The sequence below is a fragment of the Lagopus leucura genome, unplaced genomic scaffold, assembly GCF_019238085.1.
Source record: "Lagopus leucura isolate 7727_CA_CO unplaced genomic scaffold, USGS_WTPT01 Super-Scaffold_73, whole genome shotgun sequence".
Lineage (NCBI taxonomy): Eukaryota > Metazoa > Chordata > Aves > Galliformes > Phasianidae > Lagopus > Lagopus leucura.
The window spans coordinates 88460386-88478402 of NW_024962252.1; the positions used below are offsets into that span (position 1 = coordinate 88460386).

The window sequence follows — 18017 nt, forward strand, 5'->3', positions numbered from 1 at the left end:
CAGGAACTACGGTTTGCCTTTAGTTTTATTAGCTCAGGCTCACAGTGCACAGCTGTAGGGGTGGGAATGGGCCAAGGGTGTTGTGCCTGCTTCAGAGGCTCCTTCTCCAGGCTCATCACCCGATAGAGGATCTCCTGCAGACAGTGCTGCGCTGGGCACTCAGCACAGCTTCTGCTCCAGGCACAAGCACAGGCATCGAAGCGAGAAATGACCCACTACAGAATTGAACTGGGATGGCAATTAGAAGTTGAAGTGCACATTTAATGCCGGCGATGTGTAAACTACATTGCCATTGTTATTTTAGTGCTGATTTACATAATTGGCATAGTGGCATGCTGCTTGCACCTTGTTCATGGTGAAGACTGACAGGAAGTCATAAAATTAAGCATATATTTGCTCTGAAATGCAATGAAAAAGTTGCAAAACTTTTGAGGGCCTTTACCATGCCATGCGTGCCCTGCAGCAGCGAGCGAGGGTCAGGTGAAGGAACTTGGGGAGCAGCAGGACCAAAGGGACTCTCCTGGCTCCATAGTTACACCAGCACAGGGCAGGAAGTCCCCACTTGGGCACTGTCCCAGGGCACAGCTGCAGCTGAAGAGAAGGCAGGAGAAGGGACCTGTCCCAGTGCAGATGTTGTGTCGTGCCCTAAGTCAAGATGGAGAGAGAAGGTCACTCCAAAAGGAAGAGCTGAGAATGGAGGTGTCAAGGTTGTTGTTGCTTTAGATTCTCATCCGCAGTATTTTAGGTTTGGATATGGCTTCTCTGCAAATGAAGTCCCTGAGAAATATTTGTGACATCACAGGCAGTGACCCGCACGGGGCAAATCCTGCGACGGCCCCGGCGGTAGGTGCCGCACAGCCGCGCGGAGGGGCCGCGTCCCACGCAGGCGGACGAAAGCCGGGGCAGAAGCCGCCCCCGAGCACGGTGCCGCGGCGAAGCGCAGAGCGGCAGCGGGGAGCGGGCAGGTGCGGAGCAAGGCCGCGGGCGGGGAGCGCCGCGCCGCCGCCACTGGGGGGCAGCCACGGCTCAGGAACGCGCCGCAGCCGTGCGGGCCGGGCCGGGGCCGGGGCACGGGGCAGCGTCCCGGGTGCTCCTGACGCACCCCGACGGCGGCAGAGCGGGGAGCGCGGCTCCCAACCCGGGGCCGGGCACCGCGGCGGTGAGGCGCGGGATGGGCGCGGCTCCGCGCATCGGGAGCGCCTCTGGGGGCCCGGGGTCGGCTCGGGTGGGGTCGGGTCGGGTCGCGCGACCCAGCGCTCGGCCCCCGCGCGGGCGGACGAACGCACGCACAGACGGACAGACCGGAGGCCGCCGCGGCGCTGCCGGGCGAGGCAGGGAACGGGCGAGGGAGGAGGGAGAGAAGCGGCGAGGGAGGGAGAGAGGGAGGCGGCGTCTCCTTTAAAAGCCGTGCGGGGCCGCGGCCCGCTCCCACAGGGCGGCTGTGATTGGCGCGGGCCCGCGAGCCTCCGGGGTCGTGACATCGGCGCGCAACAAAAAGCCGCGGCGGCGTTCGGCCGCCCCCGTGCATGGTGCGGCGCGGGCGGGACGGGCGCGCGCTCGCAGCGCTGTCCCCGGCGCTCGTCCGCGGTGCTCCACGCCCTCCGGAGGGTTGTGTGTTTTTTTTGTTTTTTTTTTTTTTTTTTTTTTTGTTTTTTTTTTTTTTTTTTGTATTGTAGGTTTTTATTTTGTTCTCCTCCTTTCTTTTTTCAAGGGAGCGGAGTAAAGCGAAGCCGAACTCCCCTCTTCATGTCGCTGCGGGACTCCCGGTAAATATCCGTCCGTCCGGTGCGGGTGATGTGAAGGACGCTCGCGAAAAGCGCCGTTCCGCTCCGTAACGCATAGCACCCACTCGCGGGCGGGCACGCGCGCACCGAGAGGAGGACGGAAAGGAAGCGTCGACTTTTCGACCGCCGCTTTCCGAAAGGAGAAGCTTTCTCCCGGCGGAGACCTTCCTTCTGCCTCCTGCCCCGCCGCCGAAGGCATGTTCCCGAGGCGCTCCGCACCGCGGGGAGCTCTCGCTTTCCGCTCAGCAGCCGCAGAGGAGCAGCAGCAGCGCGGTTCGGAGTAACTCCAAGTGATGCGGGGACCACAGCCCGAGAGCAGCACGCGCTCCTGCAGACGCCAGCCCCGCCGCACTCAGGTACGGCCCCGCGGCCGCTGAACGCCGTCTCCGCAGGATGACTCCGTGCGCTCCGCAAGAGAGGGGGGACGGGACGCTGAGCGTGTTCGGAGAGCGTGTAGCGATCCTTATCCCGCGCGGAATTTCGCGGGGGAGAAGAGCGTCCCGCGACTCCTGCTCGGGACGGAGCGCGATCGGCATTTTTTTCTTTTTTTTTTTTTTTTTTTTTCTCCTCCTCTTTCCACGCCGGGAGAGAGGGGCCCTCCTCCCTGCGCACGGGGAAGCCGCGGCTGGAAAGCCGGCCCCGGGCCCCGCGCCGTGCACGGCCGGGAGGTCCCTCTCCCACCGCCCCGTCCCTCTCCACCCCCGTCCCCTCGGCGGGGGGCCGCCGCGGCGCACACCTGCGCCAGCTGAGGGCAGCGCTCTGGCCGCCCGCGCCCCTTCCCTTCGGCCCCCAGCGGCCCTGCTCGGCCCGCCCGGCTCCCTTTGATCCCCCGCCGCGGGGTTTTCGTGCCGCCGCGCACCTGAGCCCCGACGGGGCCCCCTCCGCGCCGTCCCGCGCGCCATGGGCCGGCAGCCACCTGTGGAGCGGCCCCGGCCGCCCCCCGCCTCGCGGCGCGCTCCCCCGGCGCGGTGCCCGCGCTGACCGCCTCCCATCGCCTCCTCCTCCGCGCAGGTCGACCATGGTTGCCGCCACCCGCTCCCTCCTGGCGCTGCTGCTCTGCCGGGTGCTGCTGGGCGGCGCGGCCGGCCTCATGCCGGAGGTGGGACGGCGGCGCTTCAGCGAGCCGGGCCGCGCCGCCTCGGCCGCGCAGCGCCCCGAGGACCTCCTGGGCGAGTTCGAGCTGCGCCTGCTCCACATGTTCGGGCTGAAGCGGCGGCCCAGCCCCGGCAAGGACGTCGTCATCCCCCCCTACATGCTGGACCTTTACCGCCTGCACGCCGGCCAGCAGCTGGGCTACCCGCTGGAGAGGGCCGCCAGCCGCGCCAACACCGTGCGCAGCTTCCACCACGAAGGTAGGGACCGAGGGACGGGCAGAGGAGCGGGAGGAGAGCGAGGGAGGGCCGGAGGAGGGGCGGCGGGGCGGGCTCCGCGCTTCGGAGGGGGTCGCGGGTGCGTTTCCAGAGTCCCCCGCGGGCTCCGGCGCTGCCGGCGGGAGGCTCTCGTCGCGCTCTGCCGGGCGCGAACGGAGCGATCCCGCGGCGGGCTTTCTTTGGGCGAGGCGGAACGCCGAGGAAAGCGCCCCCCGAGCCGCGGCGAAGGTTCCTAATCCCTTATCTAAATCCCCGTGGGAGATGGGCGAAGCGGTCCGGTGCGGCCTTTCCCCGACCGCCGTCGAGCGGAGGAGCGGCCGAACCCGGAGCCGCGCCGCGCGCCCGGAGGTAACGCTCCGGCATGGAGCTCCGGCCGCTGGCTGCCCGTCCGGGGGGCCGTTCCCAGCGAGCGGCTTCCACGGCCGAGATCGCTGCCGCGTGGGGCCCGCGGAGCCGTCGGTGCGCGCCGCTGCTGCGCTCCGCAGGAAACGTTTCCCCGGGATGTAACCTTCACTGGCCGTAGTCTCTGGCGCTGGCACAGGGCGGCTCTGCTTTAAAGGGAATGAAAAGGCGGTCGCCCTGCGCTCTTCAGGTGGAACTGTGCTAAGAAAAGAAACGCGCTTGGACCTAATTGGTTCTGCTGGACGGAGTTGGCCCCGGTGCCGTTTGGCGGTGAATTTCAGTGATGAAATGTAACTTGCTGTAGTAGGGAAGTAAACAGCAGTGACACATGGCTTGTTCCTTGTAAGCCCGTGCGTGGCAGGCAAGGCGCTGAGCAGGAGTGGAGCTGAGGGGCATAGAGTGTGACTTGTAGGCAGACAGAATGGTGTTGGAAGCAGTGGTGTTGCAACAAAGTCCTTGACATAGAAGCTGTCCTCCAGTTTTCACAGACTGGAGATGAAAATCACCGTGACTCCATTTTTCCATTGAGTTCTCGCTGTTGGTTCATGACTTCATTAAAGCAGGAGGCTGTGCTGGGAGCGCTCGCACATCTGCATATTTACAAACGCCAGGCTGGTCCCAAAGCACTGCAAAGCTGAGCCCTGCCTGATGCGGGAAGTCGTGCTGGAGCCAGCAGGGAATGGCACAAGGCTAAGAACTGCTCACATCAGTGCCAGCTTCCCTTCAGAAAGTGAATGGATCCCCAAGATGCTGAGTAGCAAAGTGGAAAAACCAGGATTTCAGAGAGATTTCTGTGGGCAAACAGCATTTCTTCTATTTCTGCAGCAAAAACAGTGTAGTGGCCCTAGATACGTAGTACTTCCCCTGAAGTTCCATTCCCGTGTCTGTTGGCTGAAAAGGGAAGATGGCACGGGACTTAGGAGTTGGTTTGGTTGCTAAAAACGTGTTGTTCCCTTATCCGTTTAGCATCCATCCATTCTAGCAGCTAGACCCATTCTCACAGTTCTTTGGACCGCATACTGAGGTGTGCTTGTAAAGTGCCCTTATAGATGTTGAGGTCGCTGCGTCTAGTTAACATATGCAAATCCCTGCATTAAAATTGAGTAAATTACTGAAATTGTGGAGTACTGTATTTCAGAGTGGAGCTTAAGGGATTGATGCTTGAGCCACATTCTTGAAAAATGCAGAAATGCAGCAGTTCCCCTTAAATCCTCAGTTGGTTTTAATGATTCTCATCAGACCTCCGCTAACTGTAGTGCTTGAGTTTTCTCACTGGTGTCCTTGAATTCCAACGTGATGCTTCATGTTTCTCAGCACTCGTAATGACTACCTGGAATGCAGAGAGCACCGGTATTCCATCAAAGTGCATGACAATGAATGAAGCGTTCTTAACTTCATGCTGTACATGCTTGTGTAAATAAACAGAAAGATGAGGGAGGCTGTGCTTTCTGCCTGGAAGTCTTTCAGGTCTTGTTTGTCGCATGCCAGCAGCACGTATCTGAGTGGTTTGGTTGCTTGTCTCAGTTCCTAACTTTTTTTTCTCTCTCCCTCTGCTCCCGGCCCCCTTCCCGGCCCCCCCCTCCTGTTTAATCAAATTAGAAGTTTTGGAAGAACTGCCAGAAACAAGTGGGAAAACAGCACGACGTTTCTTCTTTAATTTAACTTCCATCCCTAATGAGGAGTCTATCACCTCAGCTGAACTCCAGATTTTTCGGGAGCAGGTGCACGAAGCCTTTGAGAGCAACAGCAGCTACCATCACCGTATTAATATTTATGAAATTATAAAACCAGCCACAGCCACCTCTAAGGACCCTGTCACAAGACTTTTGGACACCAGGTTGGTGCACCATAATGCGAGTAAATGGGAAAGTTTTGATGTAACGCCAGCTGTTTTGAGGTGGATTGCACACGGACAACCTAATCATGGGTTTGTGGTGGAGGTGGTTCACTTGGACAAAGAGAACAGTGCCTCCAAGAGGCACGTTAGGATTAGCAGGTCTTTACATCAGGACGAAGATAGCTGGTCTCAGCTCAGGCCGTTGTTAGTGACGTTTGGGCATGATGGCAAGGGACACCCGCTTCATAAAAGAGAAAAGCGTCAAGCGAAACACAAACAGCGTAAACGCCACAAATACAGTTGCAAAAGGCATCCGTTGTACGTGGACTTCAATGATGTGGGGTGGAATGACTGGATTGTTGCCCCGCCGGGGTATAGTGCCTTTTACTGCCATGGGGAATGTCCTTTTCCGCTGGCAGATCACCTAAACTCGACAAACCATGCCATTGTTCAGACTTTGGTCAATTCAGTGAATTCCAAAATCCCCAAGGCTTGCTGTGTGCCGACAGAACTGAGTGCTATTTCAATGCTCTACCTTGACGAGAACGAAAAAGTTGTACTAAAGAATTATCAAGATATGGTTGTGGAGGGTTGTGGGTGCCGCTAACACAGCGAATATATCGGACAAATGCAAAAAAGGAAAAAAAAAAAAAAAAAAAAAAGCTGACACTTTAATATTTCCCAATGAAGACTTTATTTATGTAATGAAATGGAAAGAAAAAAAAAAAAAACACAACTATTTTGAAAATATATTTATGTCTACGGAAAGGTTGGGAAAACAAATATTTTAATCAGAGAAATATTCCTTTAAAGATTTTAAATGTATTTTAGTTGTACATTTTATATGGGTTTAACCCCCAGCACATGAAGTATAATGGTCAGATTCTTATTTTGTATTTATTTACTATTATAACCACTTTTTAGAAGAATAGCTAATTTGTATTTATATGTAATCAAAAAGAAAAAAAATATAGGGTTTGTACATAATTTTTCAAAATTGTAGCTGTTTCAATCGCGTGTATTTAAGTTGAAGAGAAGACACGGAAGGTTACCATGGCAAAGTGCATAGCACATTTGCTTTCTGCAGTGCTACTGTTAAGGTCACAAGTTCAAGTCCAGAAAAAAGTGGATAATCCACTCTGCTGACTTTCAAGATTATTATATTGTACAATTCTCAGGAATGCTGCAGGGTGGGCTGTCCAATCCATGAGAACTGGCATCCTCCTTAGGTGGAACATTTGGATAAGAACCAGACATTGCTGATCTAGTATAAATACTACTATTCCTGACTAATTTGCAGAGTGAATATAAGAAGGGCCAACAGAAATCCCAGGGGAGGTGGGGGTGGGGGAATAGCAAATCCTTTCTAGACCTACAGAAAAGCGAATGTTTGATGTTTCGTTTAAAAGTCCTTCCTTTAAAAGTCCTGGCCAAATATAAAATAATAAAAACTCAAATGTTATCTTTTTTTTGTGATTATGTATGCTGAAGAGGAATAATGATCTTATTTGTACTGGCCCTTGTCTTTAACAGTTGGATAAGTGTTGCGTATTTCCTCACCTCAGGTGGGAGCTCGCTTCTGTGCGGTGTAACAGTGAAATTGTCAATTTTTCGTGCTTCATGCAGCAAGTTGTTACTGTGAGCAGCCTCCCATCTAACCTTGGATGATGGTTTTGCGGTTTTACAGATTAGCTTCTCTTCCTTCGTGGGGTTTTGTTTGAAAGGTTTTTCTTTTCTTTCCCAAGATGTTTGGATCTCTTTCAGGTAATAAATCATGGAACTCTGCTATTTCTCTCTGGAAAAATCCAATCTGTAAGAAAACACGGTTCACTCGTCCAGCCGTCACAGGAGCGACCTGTGCTTACATCATTTAACTTTCTAAATTTATTGTGTAAGGGACAAGAGCATGACTTGCAGTTGGTAATCTCAGCATTGCAGCTAATGCTTCTCATGCTGTTGTATGTTAGAAGACTGGTGTGGCAGTCAGCATATGGGTTATGGAGAATGAGGTGAGCGTGCGGAGGCTGGGTTGCTTTGTTAGAAGAAAGCTATGCTGAAATAGTACAGCAGGAAAGTAGCTTCTTTTGGCTTCTTGGTGTTCCACTGCAAAGCTAGGAGCAGAGGGAAGTTGTGTTAGACCACCTGTGGTCTTAGGAGCTCTCTGTTATATTTGGTGATGATAGGGTGGCTCTTTGCTGATGCTTTGGAGATGTCTGAGCCCCTTTGCGCTCCTTTGTGCCCTGTTGAATGGAACAATTTGGATAAGTGAGGCAGCATGTCCTAAAGCCATACAGTTATCCCATTAGAGACCTCTCAAAGCCAGCTCGGGAAATCTGATTTATAATGCATTACTAACAACAATCTTCTGTTTTGCATGGCCTTCCCCAAACTCCTGCTTGTTGCCAGCATCTTCTGTGTTACAGCTGCTCAGAACTGACCTAGTAATATCTTACAGGTAGTCTTACAGAGAAGTATGCTTCCTCTGTGCTTATTGTAAAAAGCAATGGGGGGAGAGGATGGGAGAGAAAAACTAATGTTACTTCTTGTTGACTGTTAACATTTTCATCTTGTGAGCTTAATGCATTAGGCAAGCTGTAAGCTTCTGTGCAGAGATTCAAACCTTGGTATGTACCATCGATATTCTTAATAACCAAGAGAGTATGGTGTTACATAGTAGTTTACAGGTTTGCTGGGTGGACAACCCCTCATTTCTCTTTTCAAGAGATGAGTGCTGTTCTGTTGGCCTTTTTCTTGTTTTTGAGGCTGGGAATTTTTGCAGAATTGTGATTTGCCTTTCCTCTGCTTGGAAGGGCATGCCTGTTTTACTGAGAGGTGATGGTGATTGTTTTGGAAAGGTTATCAGTCAGCGTGTGCCACAGTGCTGCAAGAACTCAGCAATCATTTGGGTTGGGTGGCGGTGCCAGTTAGGGCATGGTAGCAGTAGCATGCTCTGTAACTTAGGTTTGCAAAAGCTGAACATGAAGTGCTGAAAAATGGATTGCACCACTGCTATGAGCAGAAAAGATGATCCCAAACCTGCTGCAGTCAGTGAAGACCCTACGGCACGTCTAACCACATCCTAAGCTCCCAAGTGTTGCCAGGCTTAAGTTTCACAGCTCCTAGCCCATTGCGTGTAACTAGATTTAGGGAGGCTTTTTCCAGAGAGGTGACTGCTTTAGATCTTCTCTAAGGCATCAGAATGCATTGATGCTAATCTTGTTTTTTAAAAACAAAACAAACAAAAACCTTGGCTTTGGTGCTTGTCAGTGCATGAGCAGTAGTGGTTCGTGGCATGGTGCTGCATTCCTTGTGAAGGCAAGCTTCTAGTTGCTTGACAAAGAACTGCATAGTTAATAAAATTCATGGTGAGGTCATTGTGTAGTTGTAAACACAGCAAGAACCACTTCTGTAAGAGCCTGCTTTTGTGTCACAGAACTTCCTTACTGATTTTGAGGAGAAAATACGTATGCACCAAGCTCAACAAGTCAATGCATTTCTACAGAATTGGTTTCAAAGTGCGTCTTTAAGTTCTTGATCTTAAATTCTCTGGATTGGATACGTGTGAGTGCCGTGCTGAGTAATTTGTTTAGGATTTTTATAAAGAAGGAAACAAAACAGAGGCTGTCCTATGTGAGTAGTAGAGAAGTCTTACAGAACAGTCGTGTTCTTAAATTCTTAAGTGTTGGTGATCAGATGGCCCTTCTGAAATATGGATTTTCTGATGTCTTCTCAGTCTAGTAGTGACTAAATAATCCTAAATACTGAAAGTATGCTGTTACCACTGTATTTTAGTACTTATTGTAGTTCATTAGTACTAATTAGTGTTATAGTGTTCTACAAGAAGAAATTAACTTCTTCCTACATCCCTCTGCTTGAGAAAAAGCAGAAGATCTAGAAGGTGAATTTCCCTCTGTCACCCTAAAGTCTGTTTCCCCTCAACATAATGCTTCTAGGTGCTTGCATATAATCTATATAGGCAGCGATTGTGATAGATAATGTCACCATTTGTGCTTTTCAGATAAGCATCTCTCTAAACACAAGTGTGATCAGCACCTCTCCTTGTCCTTTTGAGACTCAGTAACAGCTTTGTTGGGTGGCTTGATAATCTTTGCGCAAACCTCAGTTGGACTTCTGTGGTGAGCAACGTGTAAAAATGACATGGAAAGACCTTCAGTTGAGGTAAGCTCTCCAGAGAGCGTTGGCTGTTTTCACCCAGCAGGATCTGTTTCTGCTGTGCTAACCTGGGTTCATTGTGATCAGACACTGAGACCTGTCTTTTCCTATGACCATGAGGTTTGGGTGTCTGCAGGCTGTCTCTGCTCTCTCCCTTGTTGGGCAGTGAGGAGTCTTCCGTTGGTGCAGTCAGTAGTGATGAGGCATAGAGAGGAACACTGCTTGCTGTACTCTTGCCTTTGAAGATGGAGTTCATCTGGATGGCATTTATAGTAGACTCACTTTGCTACTACCCTATTTGAAGAGGATAATTATTGAACTATTTTATTATATAGCTATTCCCAAATTGTTGGGTTTTTTTTTTTTTTATTGATTTCAGGAGGCAGCTAATTGCCATATGGCAGCTTGACATTAATGTTTTATGAAGATCAGGAAACAAAAGTTTATGAAAAGCTTTTGTATAGTAACTGCAGAGTTTCAAGAACTGTTTTATACTTCCTGACAGTGCAGGTCTGGCTTAATGGTTTGTTTTTATTGCTTAAGAGTGTAAACTTTTCTTTAGCCAATGTGTGGAAATTATATCCTCATCCCGCATTACACATTTCTCATTACTCATTCCCTGCTTTCATTTCTGCCATCTGTAATCAGAGCTTTACTGTTTCAGCTGCATGTGAAATGCTCCTATCCTGTGCACAGTAAGTTACTTTCCTTCACTTGCACCCACCCCTACAAAAGAAAAAGTTTAAAAGAAAAAAAAAAAAAAAAGTGGGGGAAAGGCCTTCTTGGTCTATATTGTTTTTCTCTGTTTTGGGTGGAGTCTGTCTTAGATTCTGGTTGCTAGATGGTTTCTGTAGTAACCAGCAGAGAGAAAAATGCAAGACTGAAACAGCGCTTTTAAAGGTGCCATATCTTGCCTGGAGTATTATTTATCTCATTATGGGCATGGAATATTTCTCTTCTTTATGTTAAGGCTTCCTTTCCCTTCTTGGTAGGATGCACTGCTGCCATGGAGAACTTGATTTGTTGTGATCTTGCCATATGAGAATGTGAGGACTGCAAGTCCTATTCCCAGTTGACTTAAGCTGCTCAAAATAAGGATGAGAAGCCAAAGGCATTAAAAAGTATTTTAAATGTTATAAGCAATTGTTACTGGCGCAAACCACTTTATTCTTTAGTTACATGAGGGGGGGAGAAGAGCAGCTAGGTTCAGAAGGACCCTTGTAGTATACATGACTGCTGCGAGGAGGGCGTTGGGTAGGAGTGGTGGTCTTTTATTTTGCCAAGCTACTGTGTAGAAAGAAAAAACACTGCTCCTTCAGAATATGTTTTTACTCTGCTGTACATCAAAGGTGTTTTTTTGTTGTTGTTGTAAAATCTCTTGGGAGAAGTAAACAGGTGTATGAGAAAGTAACCATTTGCATCTACTGTGTTGGACTTGCTTGGGCACAAAAAGGATGCAAAAAAATTATTGTGAGATTGAATCTTTCCTGTCTCAGCAGTGCTAATCCTTCATCAGCTGTACTGCTGACAGCTTTGTCTGCAGCAACCAGTCATGGTTTCCTGAGGTGGAATTTCTTCTCTTTGAGATCTGGTCTCCTGTCAGTGCCCTCTGGGATCTAGCAACACCCAGACCACAAGCCTTGTGCCAGGGCCGCGCAGCGAAGTGGGTACACTGGTTTTTGTCCTGTTTCCATGTTCTTTGCAGCGCCAAATTTGTCCCTGCCTTCAGCAAGAATCCTTGTTCAGGAAGTCTTCAGGTTCACACCTGTTGTGTGCAGCAGCAGACACCTTGGAGCACTGGGGACCATGTTTGTGACTTGCCAGAAGTCTGAGGGCCAAAGGCCATTTGCACCTGTATTTACACAATGTTCCAAAGGCACACAGCTCTCATACCTGCCCAGGCTTGCATTTCCCCCAGTAGATGAACTAAGGCTGAGAGCTGTTGGTCTTCTGTTCTCTAGAGGCATGGAGCTTGCAGTGGGTCAGCTGGGTTCTTGGCTCATCATGCAGGGCAGTGACAAGCAAGCAGTAGTTCTACTCTTCAAATTTCATATGCTGCATATTTGGCTGCTAGCACAAAAACCAGACGAGGCTAGGGCAGCAGTTGGCTTAACTCCAGGAAATAGCAGATTTCTGGCTTCTTAGTTTGCAAAAAGGCAAAGGTGTTTTCTGGAAAGTAGTGATGGGTAAGGGAAATGGGGAAGGACCTACAGATTTTTTGAAGCTGAAAGTGTTAGAAGTATGTATGTGACTTCAGTTAGAGAGATCAGAGCAGTGAAATGATAACATTCTGAAGGTTCAGGTTCCCACAACAAATGGACTGTGGCAGATTTACAATTTAATGAGGCTGATAATCCCATCAGAGATTAAATTAAGAAGGTCTTTTTGGGAGATCACCAGGGAAATGATGAATACTGTACTGTAGCTTGGGTTGCAGTGCCAAGTGATGGAGAGCTGACATGTACTTCTTGCACTGCAAGGTACTGTTTTGTTCGGCGTGTCTCATTAAAACAAAGCATTCAACTCCAGCTCTACAAACAGAGGCAAATATGTTATTACTATTGCTAGCATCATCCTGGAAATAACATGCAGATTAAAAGATGGAAATATAAGCAGATCTGAACATCAGCAAAGCTCTGAGTTCATTCTCAGGCAATCTGGCCCTTTTTATTAAAGCAAAGCCTCAGAAGACAGGGAGAGCATGTATGAAAAAGAATACATTTCAGGTAACTATTGTCATAACTCCATTAGCTTGGAACTTCCACAAAAACAATTTTTCTAGCACCCTGCACACACCAGTGATGGGAAAGTGTTGTATGGAATAATGACTCTGTAACCACAGACTTCAAAAGTATAGAATGTCTGTGGCGTGATGGAAATAGCTGTTTCCACATCAATAATATACACGCAGAGTATTGAAGCTTAATTGCAAGGCCGGTGGTGATGGGAGGGGGAAGGAGAGAGGATATCTGACTGTGACCGCACCAAACACGAGGGCTGAGCAGAATGCCTCTGCTTTGCAGCCAGAAACAATGATTCATTTCATTATAATCTTGACTTTTGCATTTTTCTCATGAGTTATTGATAACTTTGTACGGGATTTAATGGAGTTATTGACTTAGGAATTAGGTCCCATTGACTTAGGAATTAGGAAGAGAGACAGTGTGTGTACTATTTCTTAGAAACATCACTCACTGGCAGTTGTTTCACACTATTCTATTTTAAGGCAATTTTGGCAGAATTTTTTTCTGATTGTATTTTCTCTGTTTTGTTGAATGAAAAGATCTTGTGCTTAAAAGTAGGCTTGCACTTCTAATAGCCCCATCTTCTTTATCATTTTCACAGGGAAATGATTCTCTAGTTGATACTGTAGGATTGACATGAGGGTAGTTCTGATGTCATGAACTGCTGCTGTTGGACTGGGTCCTAATGCACACAAAGGCCCTTTGCTCTGCCCTGGCACTGTTAATTAGAGGTACACCTAGTAGCTTTAAGTGAAAGATGAACAGCTTTTGCTCTGCAAAACATTATTGGCGTTACTGCTACTCTTTTATACTTACTGTTAAAGACCCAGGTACTGCAATGGTAGACATGTCTTTTCTTTTTTTAGGTACCTCTTTCACTGTACAGACTACCAGCATCTTGCAGGCTTACTTTAAAACTTCTGGAGCTTGTATCTCAGGTACACCATGAAACTTGAGATCCTTCAAAAAGAAAATTTCTTCATGCTCTGGGGAAAAAGCTTCAAAATGTCACCTTGAGACTTAAAAATCAGAAGAAAATGGAATTGGTGCTTTCCATTTCTTAACCACTGGTATTTTTAAAATACATCAACATTGTTTATTATTTAAGATTAGCAGTAGCGTGTGTTCTGGATGGTGTTCTTCTGATTCATTCTTCTACTTCTGATTCATTTTTCCTATTCTGATGACTTTTCCATTTTTATTCTTTAAGGAAAGAATTTGCTAGCTACTTCTTGACAGGTTGTGTAAAGAATTGTGCTAGGTTTGCAAATGAAAAGGTTTTCATCTTCGAAAATATAACCTAAATGTACCCTAGAGGGCAGAGTCATTTAGAAGGAGATCCCACACACCTGCTGGGCTACTGATCCATGCCCACTGCAGAGCTCCTTGGTGTAAAGGACCAACACCTGGGAAAGTGAAGTTGGGCGCATGGGTGGAGCCTTGTGATTCTTGTCAGCAGCAAAGGTTGGGAATGTGGTCTGTGACTCCTGTGTGCAGGTTCTGACAAAAAAGCAAAAACACAACAATGAAATCCTTATTTAAAACAAACACAAACCCAGTAGAGTGTATAACCCAGCAGGCCGTTCTGCTGGCAGGGAGCTCTTGCAATTCTTGCCTGCTGGAATTTCTTAGCCTGCTTTTGAGGGTTGGATTTATTTTTCAAATAGAACCAGACCAGCTTTTGTTTTCTAACAATGGAATTAAACCAGGTGCAGCCTTTTCCAAGAGCCTCCTCCTCTTCAAACCTGAGCCATGCAGTGGGTTACTGCCAGTGTTTCCACCTAAGTGGTGAGGAAAGTCAAAGCTTCCTCTGTGAGCCTGAGTGTCCGGGAAGCATCTGGAATGTCTTTTCAGCTCCTTTTGTGAATACATCCTTCAGGGTTTCAGGTTCCCAGTTGTCCCTGTTCCCCCTACTCCCCTTTTTTTTTTTTTTTTTTTTTTTTTTACCCCATTCATCTAAGGGGAAGGGGGAAAAAAGGGTCAGATGTTGGGACACTTTGAAGAATGTGCCTTTCCAAGCTTTGGTTTTTCTCTCTTCCTGGAACTCTCATTATATGATCCTGGTTTTCTGAGCCAATTGTTAGCCCAAGGCCAAATCCTTAACCTTGGGCTAGATAACAAAAGCACAGCTGAGGTGATCTTGACTACTTTAAAAAGGCTGTCTACTCTTTGATGCACTCAGAATGAGACGCATAATTCATTTTAGTTCCAAAGGTTGTTCTTAGCATGGGAAATTAGCAACCTCCCTGATAAAGAGTCAGCACGTTAAGTTAAGTGTGTGTGTGCATGTTTTATGTTGGTCTCTGTATTGCATTCTGCAGTGTGTTGGCATATCTGAGGAGAACTCAAGACTGAGTCCTACTTGGGATGCTTTGCCTTATGTGATTGCACTGGCTCATAGGATAGAAATTGTTATTTGCTAAGTGTGGCATTGTGATTTGCAGCTGAGTGAGAGGAATGCATGAGCAGAGTGTGCACCCAGGGGAAATTAAGCTGAGATCAAGCTTATTAGTGGATATCAAAACTAGCTTATGAAGTACAGCTTCCTTCTGTGCAAAGACTGCAGTGACATGGGGAAGGCTGGTAAGAGTCATACAGTGTTAATATCTGATAGTGCTGCATGCAGATGTTCTTCCATCTGTGCGGCGTGCAGGCTCTGATGGGTCCCTCCTGAGCTTTTCCTGTGGGAGAAATGTCTTCCAGTGTATGCTCTGCTGCTGAAGTCTTGATTCTGCGCTGAATATCTCAGGGTTTATTTTGTGCTGTATTCTAGCACGCCTGATGGCAAGTAGCATGATGTCATCACTGTTGGCTGTTGTGTCAAGGGAGTGTAATAAGAGCTAGTGGAATTCATAGCAGAGCTGATACCAACAGGACTGCCTTTGGCAGCCAAATCTTTCAAAAGGAAATGCTCCTCGTGAGATAAAAAGGGGCAGTGTTAGTAGCAAGGCCATCAGGCTGAGTACTGGAGAGACCTCAAACTTTACTCTGCTGCAGAATTGCATTGGAAAAGTTCTTCACTGTCTTTCTCTGCTAATCCTCGAGTATCTTTTCCCTGCTTCATGTTTTCTAATGGTATGTACCTTAAAGAATTTAGAGATGCCCAAATGTACTGCTGTTTATCCTGTAGGCTAGAGGTAGATAGCTACATTAAATAGCATAATGACAGGTTTTGTCCACTGGTGACCCGTTTGCATGTGGACCAGGTCTGGCCAGTATTAAATTGGAAAGCAAAGATGGCTTTGTGATTAACGTGCAGGAGAGGGACGCTGGATACCTGGGTTCAAGTTGTGGGTCAGCCATAAACTCCCTGTGTGACCTTGAGCAATATAATTATTCTGAGACTTCAAAGGTATTTAAACAATTTGGACACCCATTTTCGAGTCATTTTAATTAACCGGGGTGCTTTGAAATGCTTAGCTTTAATCTCTCTGTGCCTAGAATTCTCATTTGTAAAACCAGGATAATAGTATTTCCTTGCTCATGAAGAGGATATGCATGATAATGATTGGGAAGTGTGCAGCTGGTCCAAGTGCAGCAGACATGGAGCTTGCAGAGAGCTCAGCAAAGAGCAAGCGTGTTACGTTTTGTGGGTGTGGGGCTGAAAAATGTACGGATGCTTGGTACAGGGCAAGCAGCCTATTTCAGTGAGAGTTGTTTACACATAGGCATAAACTGGGGGATAGTTGCTTCCCATGATATATTACCGTCATATTGGGTTCACAGGGAGATAAATACAGCTGCAAATAAACTCCAACCAAAATATTTACTGGGGGGAACAGCTCATTTATTCAATATTTCATTTAGTCCATAACAACGTCTTGCCATTTCTTTAGTATCCTGCCATTCTATAATAGTGAGCATTAAATTTTACAAGATAAAATGAGTAGCTATTAACACTTTCATTTCTGTAGCTTTTAGTTCAGAACAAGCCATGCTCAAACTTAACCATCACCTATGGTTATGTCGCTTTGCCTGGTGTTACATGACTGTGTAATGAAAAGCCTGTAATGCACACAGGGAGAGGGAAGGGTTAAAAGAACCAAGGGAGTATTCCTTCATTTTTTCACTTTTGTGGGTTTAATATACAATCTTAACATTCTATTAGTAATTGTTTTGCTGTTTGTTTTTTTTTTTCCTTTTTGCTTAAAAGATTAAAGGTTCCTTCAGATTTTTTTTCTTCTTCCCCTTTTTTCCTTTTTTTTTTTTTTTTCCTCTCCTTCCTTACTCTCTTTGGTCATAGCAGTTTTGTGTGCTGAGCTGGCAGGAAGTGAAAAGTTCAGTAACAACTGATGCTACTCCTAGGGCTAAGCGATGGATATCCAGGAGAAATCTGCCCGCAGGGTTTGCTTTTCCTGGAGAGATACCAGTCAGGGTAGAGAAATGTTTGGAAGAGCCAAGAATCTGGGTTCTTTGCTGGCCCTTGAGATGATCATCTCTCAGTGCCCTTGTTAGTAAAGTACTTTGCAAACTGCATGTAAGAGGCTATGCAGTACGTGTTGTCAGAAGATCTGATCCTGCTTGTTGCAATGTATCTTGATAGGTAAGTGATAAATATAAATTAAATTGAGGTTTTACTACTTAAATGTGAAGGAAAGAGACAGTTGATACTCAAACAGCTTCCAGTGAATCCATTGTGCAGTTCTCTGACGCTTAACAGCTTGATATTATGTCATGGAATACTAATAAAACCGGGACAGTTGGTGACTTCAGTATGAAATTAGAATCCTTTTCATTGCTTTGTGTATTGGCGTATTATGATGACTGCTCTGGAGATAAGAAAATCTGACTCTCTTACTTCACTTTTTGTTATTTGAGTAATTATACTAGGGTGGTAATAGAAAAATTTGCTATTTATCGTAAGGAAGTCTGAAATCTGGCTGTTTCAGATTTGCTTTTCTCTTGAGTTTGCTTTCAAAGCAACTGTGAACCAAACACTTCTTTAAGAAATCAACATGTTTGTTTGCAGGATAGGTGACCAAATATTTCTCAGTTTTATTCTAAAGTCTATACTGTGACTGGTAAACTTCCTCCTTTAGAACTTCACTCAGAGAAGATAATGCAAACTGTTACAATAGTTTTTGCTGAAAACCCAAATTAGAATGGTGAGGCCCTGGCACTGCTGTTCAGAGAAGCTGTGATGCCCCATCCCTGGAGGGGCTCCAGGCCAGGTTGGATGGGACCCTGGGCAGCCTGAGTGGATGGCAGGCAGCCCTGTCCATGGCTGGGGGTTGGGGCTGGGTGGGCTTTAAGGTCCCTTCCAACCCAAACCATTCTGTGATTCTATAATTGTATGATTATCGGGATTATAGAATAAATTTGGGGTGGCAGCTGTTATTATCTAAGACTTCTCTGTTTGTTTCAGTTGTTTTTTTTGTTTACTGAAGTGAACAGATAATGAATACTGGCCAAAGTTACTATGTGTTGTACATGAGTAAATGTTCTGTACAGGTTTTTTAGAAGAATGATTATTTTCTGATTAGGCCAAGTAAACTTTTAATATAGTCTCATCTTGTAGAATGTGGTTCTCTCTCTCTGGTAGATGCCTACTTTAAGTACAAAATAGGAAAGCACTGTCTCTACCTGGTACCGAAAGTTAAAATGACCTTAGATAAAGAAGACTGCCTGTGTGCTTTCCAGGGGAAAAAGCGATGCAGTGAATTAACTGAAAAATATAAAGCTAGTAATTAAATATAACAATGTTGTG

General features: G+C 46.9%; 1 protein-coding gene across 4 annotated transcripts; it reads left to right on the plus strand.

The window, feature by feature from the left end:
- Positions 1-1144: 1144 nt before the first annotated feature.
- Positions 1145-7178, plus strand: BMP2 (bone morphogenetic protein 2). 4 transcript variants are annotated; one of them, XM_042878611.1, is made up of 4 exons: positions 1145-1159; positions 1712-2140; positions 2796-3136; positions 5156-7178. In XM_042878611.1, exons 3-4 carry the CDS (start codon positions 2803-2805, stop codon positions 5998-6000), a joined length of 1179 nt encoding a protein of 392 aa, XP_042734545.1. In that variant the 5' UTR covers positions 1145-1159; positions 1712-2140; positions 2796-2802; the 3' UTR covers positions 6001-7178. The 4 variants fall into 4 exon arrangements, with proteins under 4 accessions (XP_042734545.1, XP_042734526.1, XP_042734535.1 ...); XM_042878592.1 differs by lacking the exon at positions 1145-1159 and adding an exon at positions 1541-1624; XM_042878601.1 differs by lacking the exon at positions 1145-1159 and adding an exon at positions 1550-1608.
- The last annotated feature ends 10839 nt before the right edge of the window (positions 7179-18017 follow it).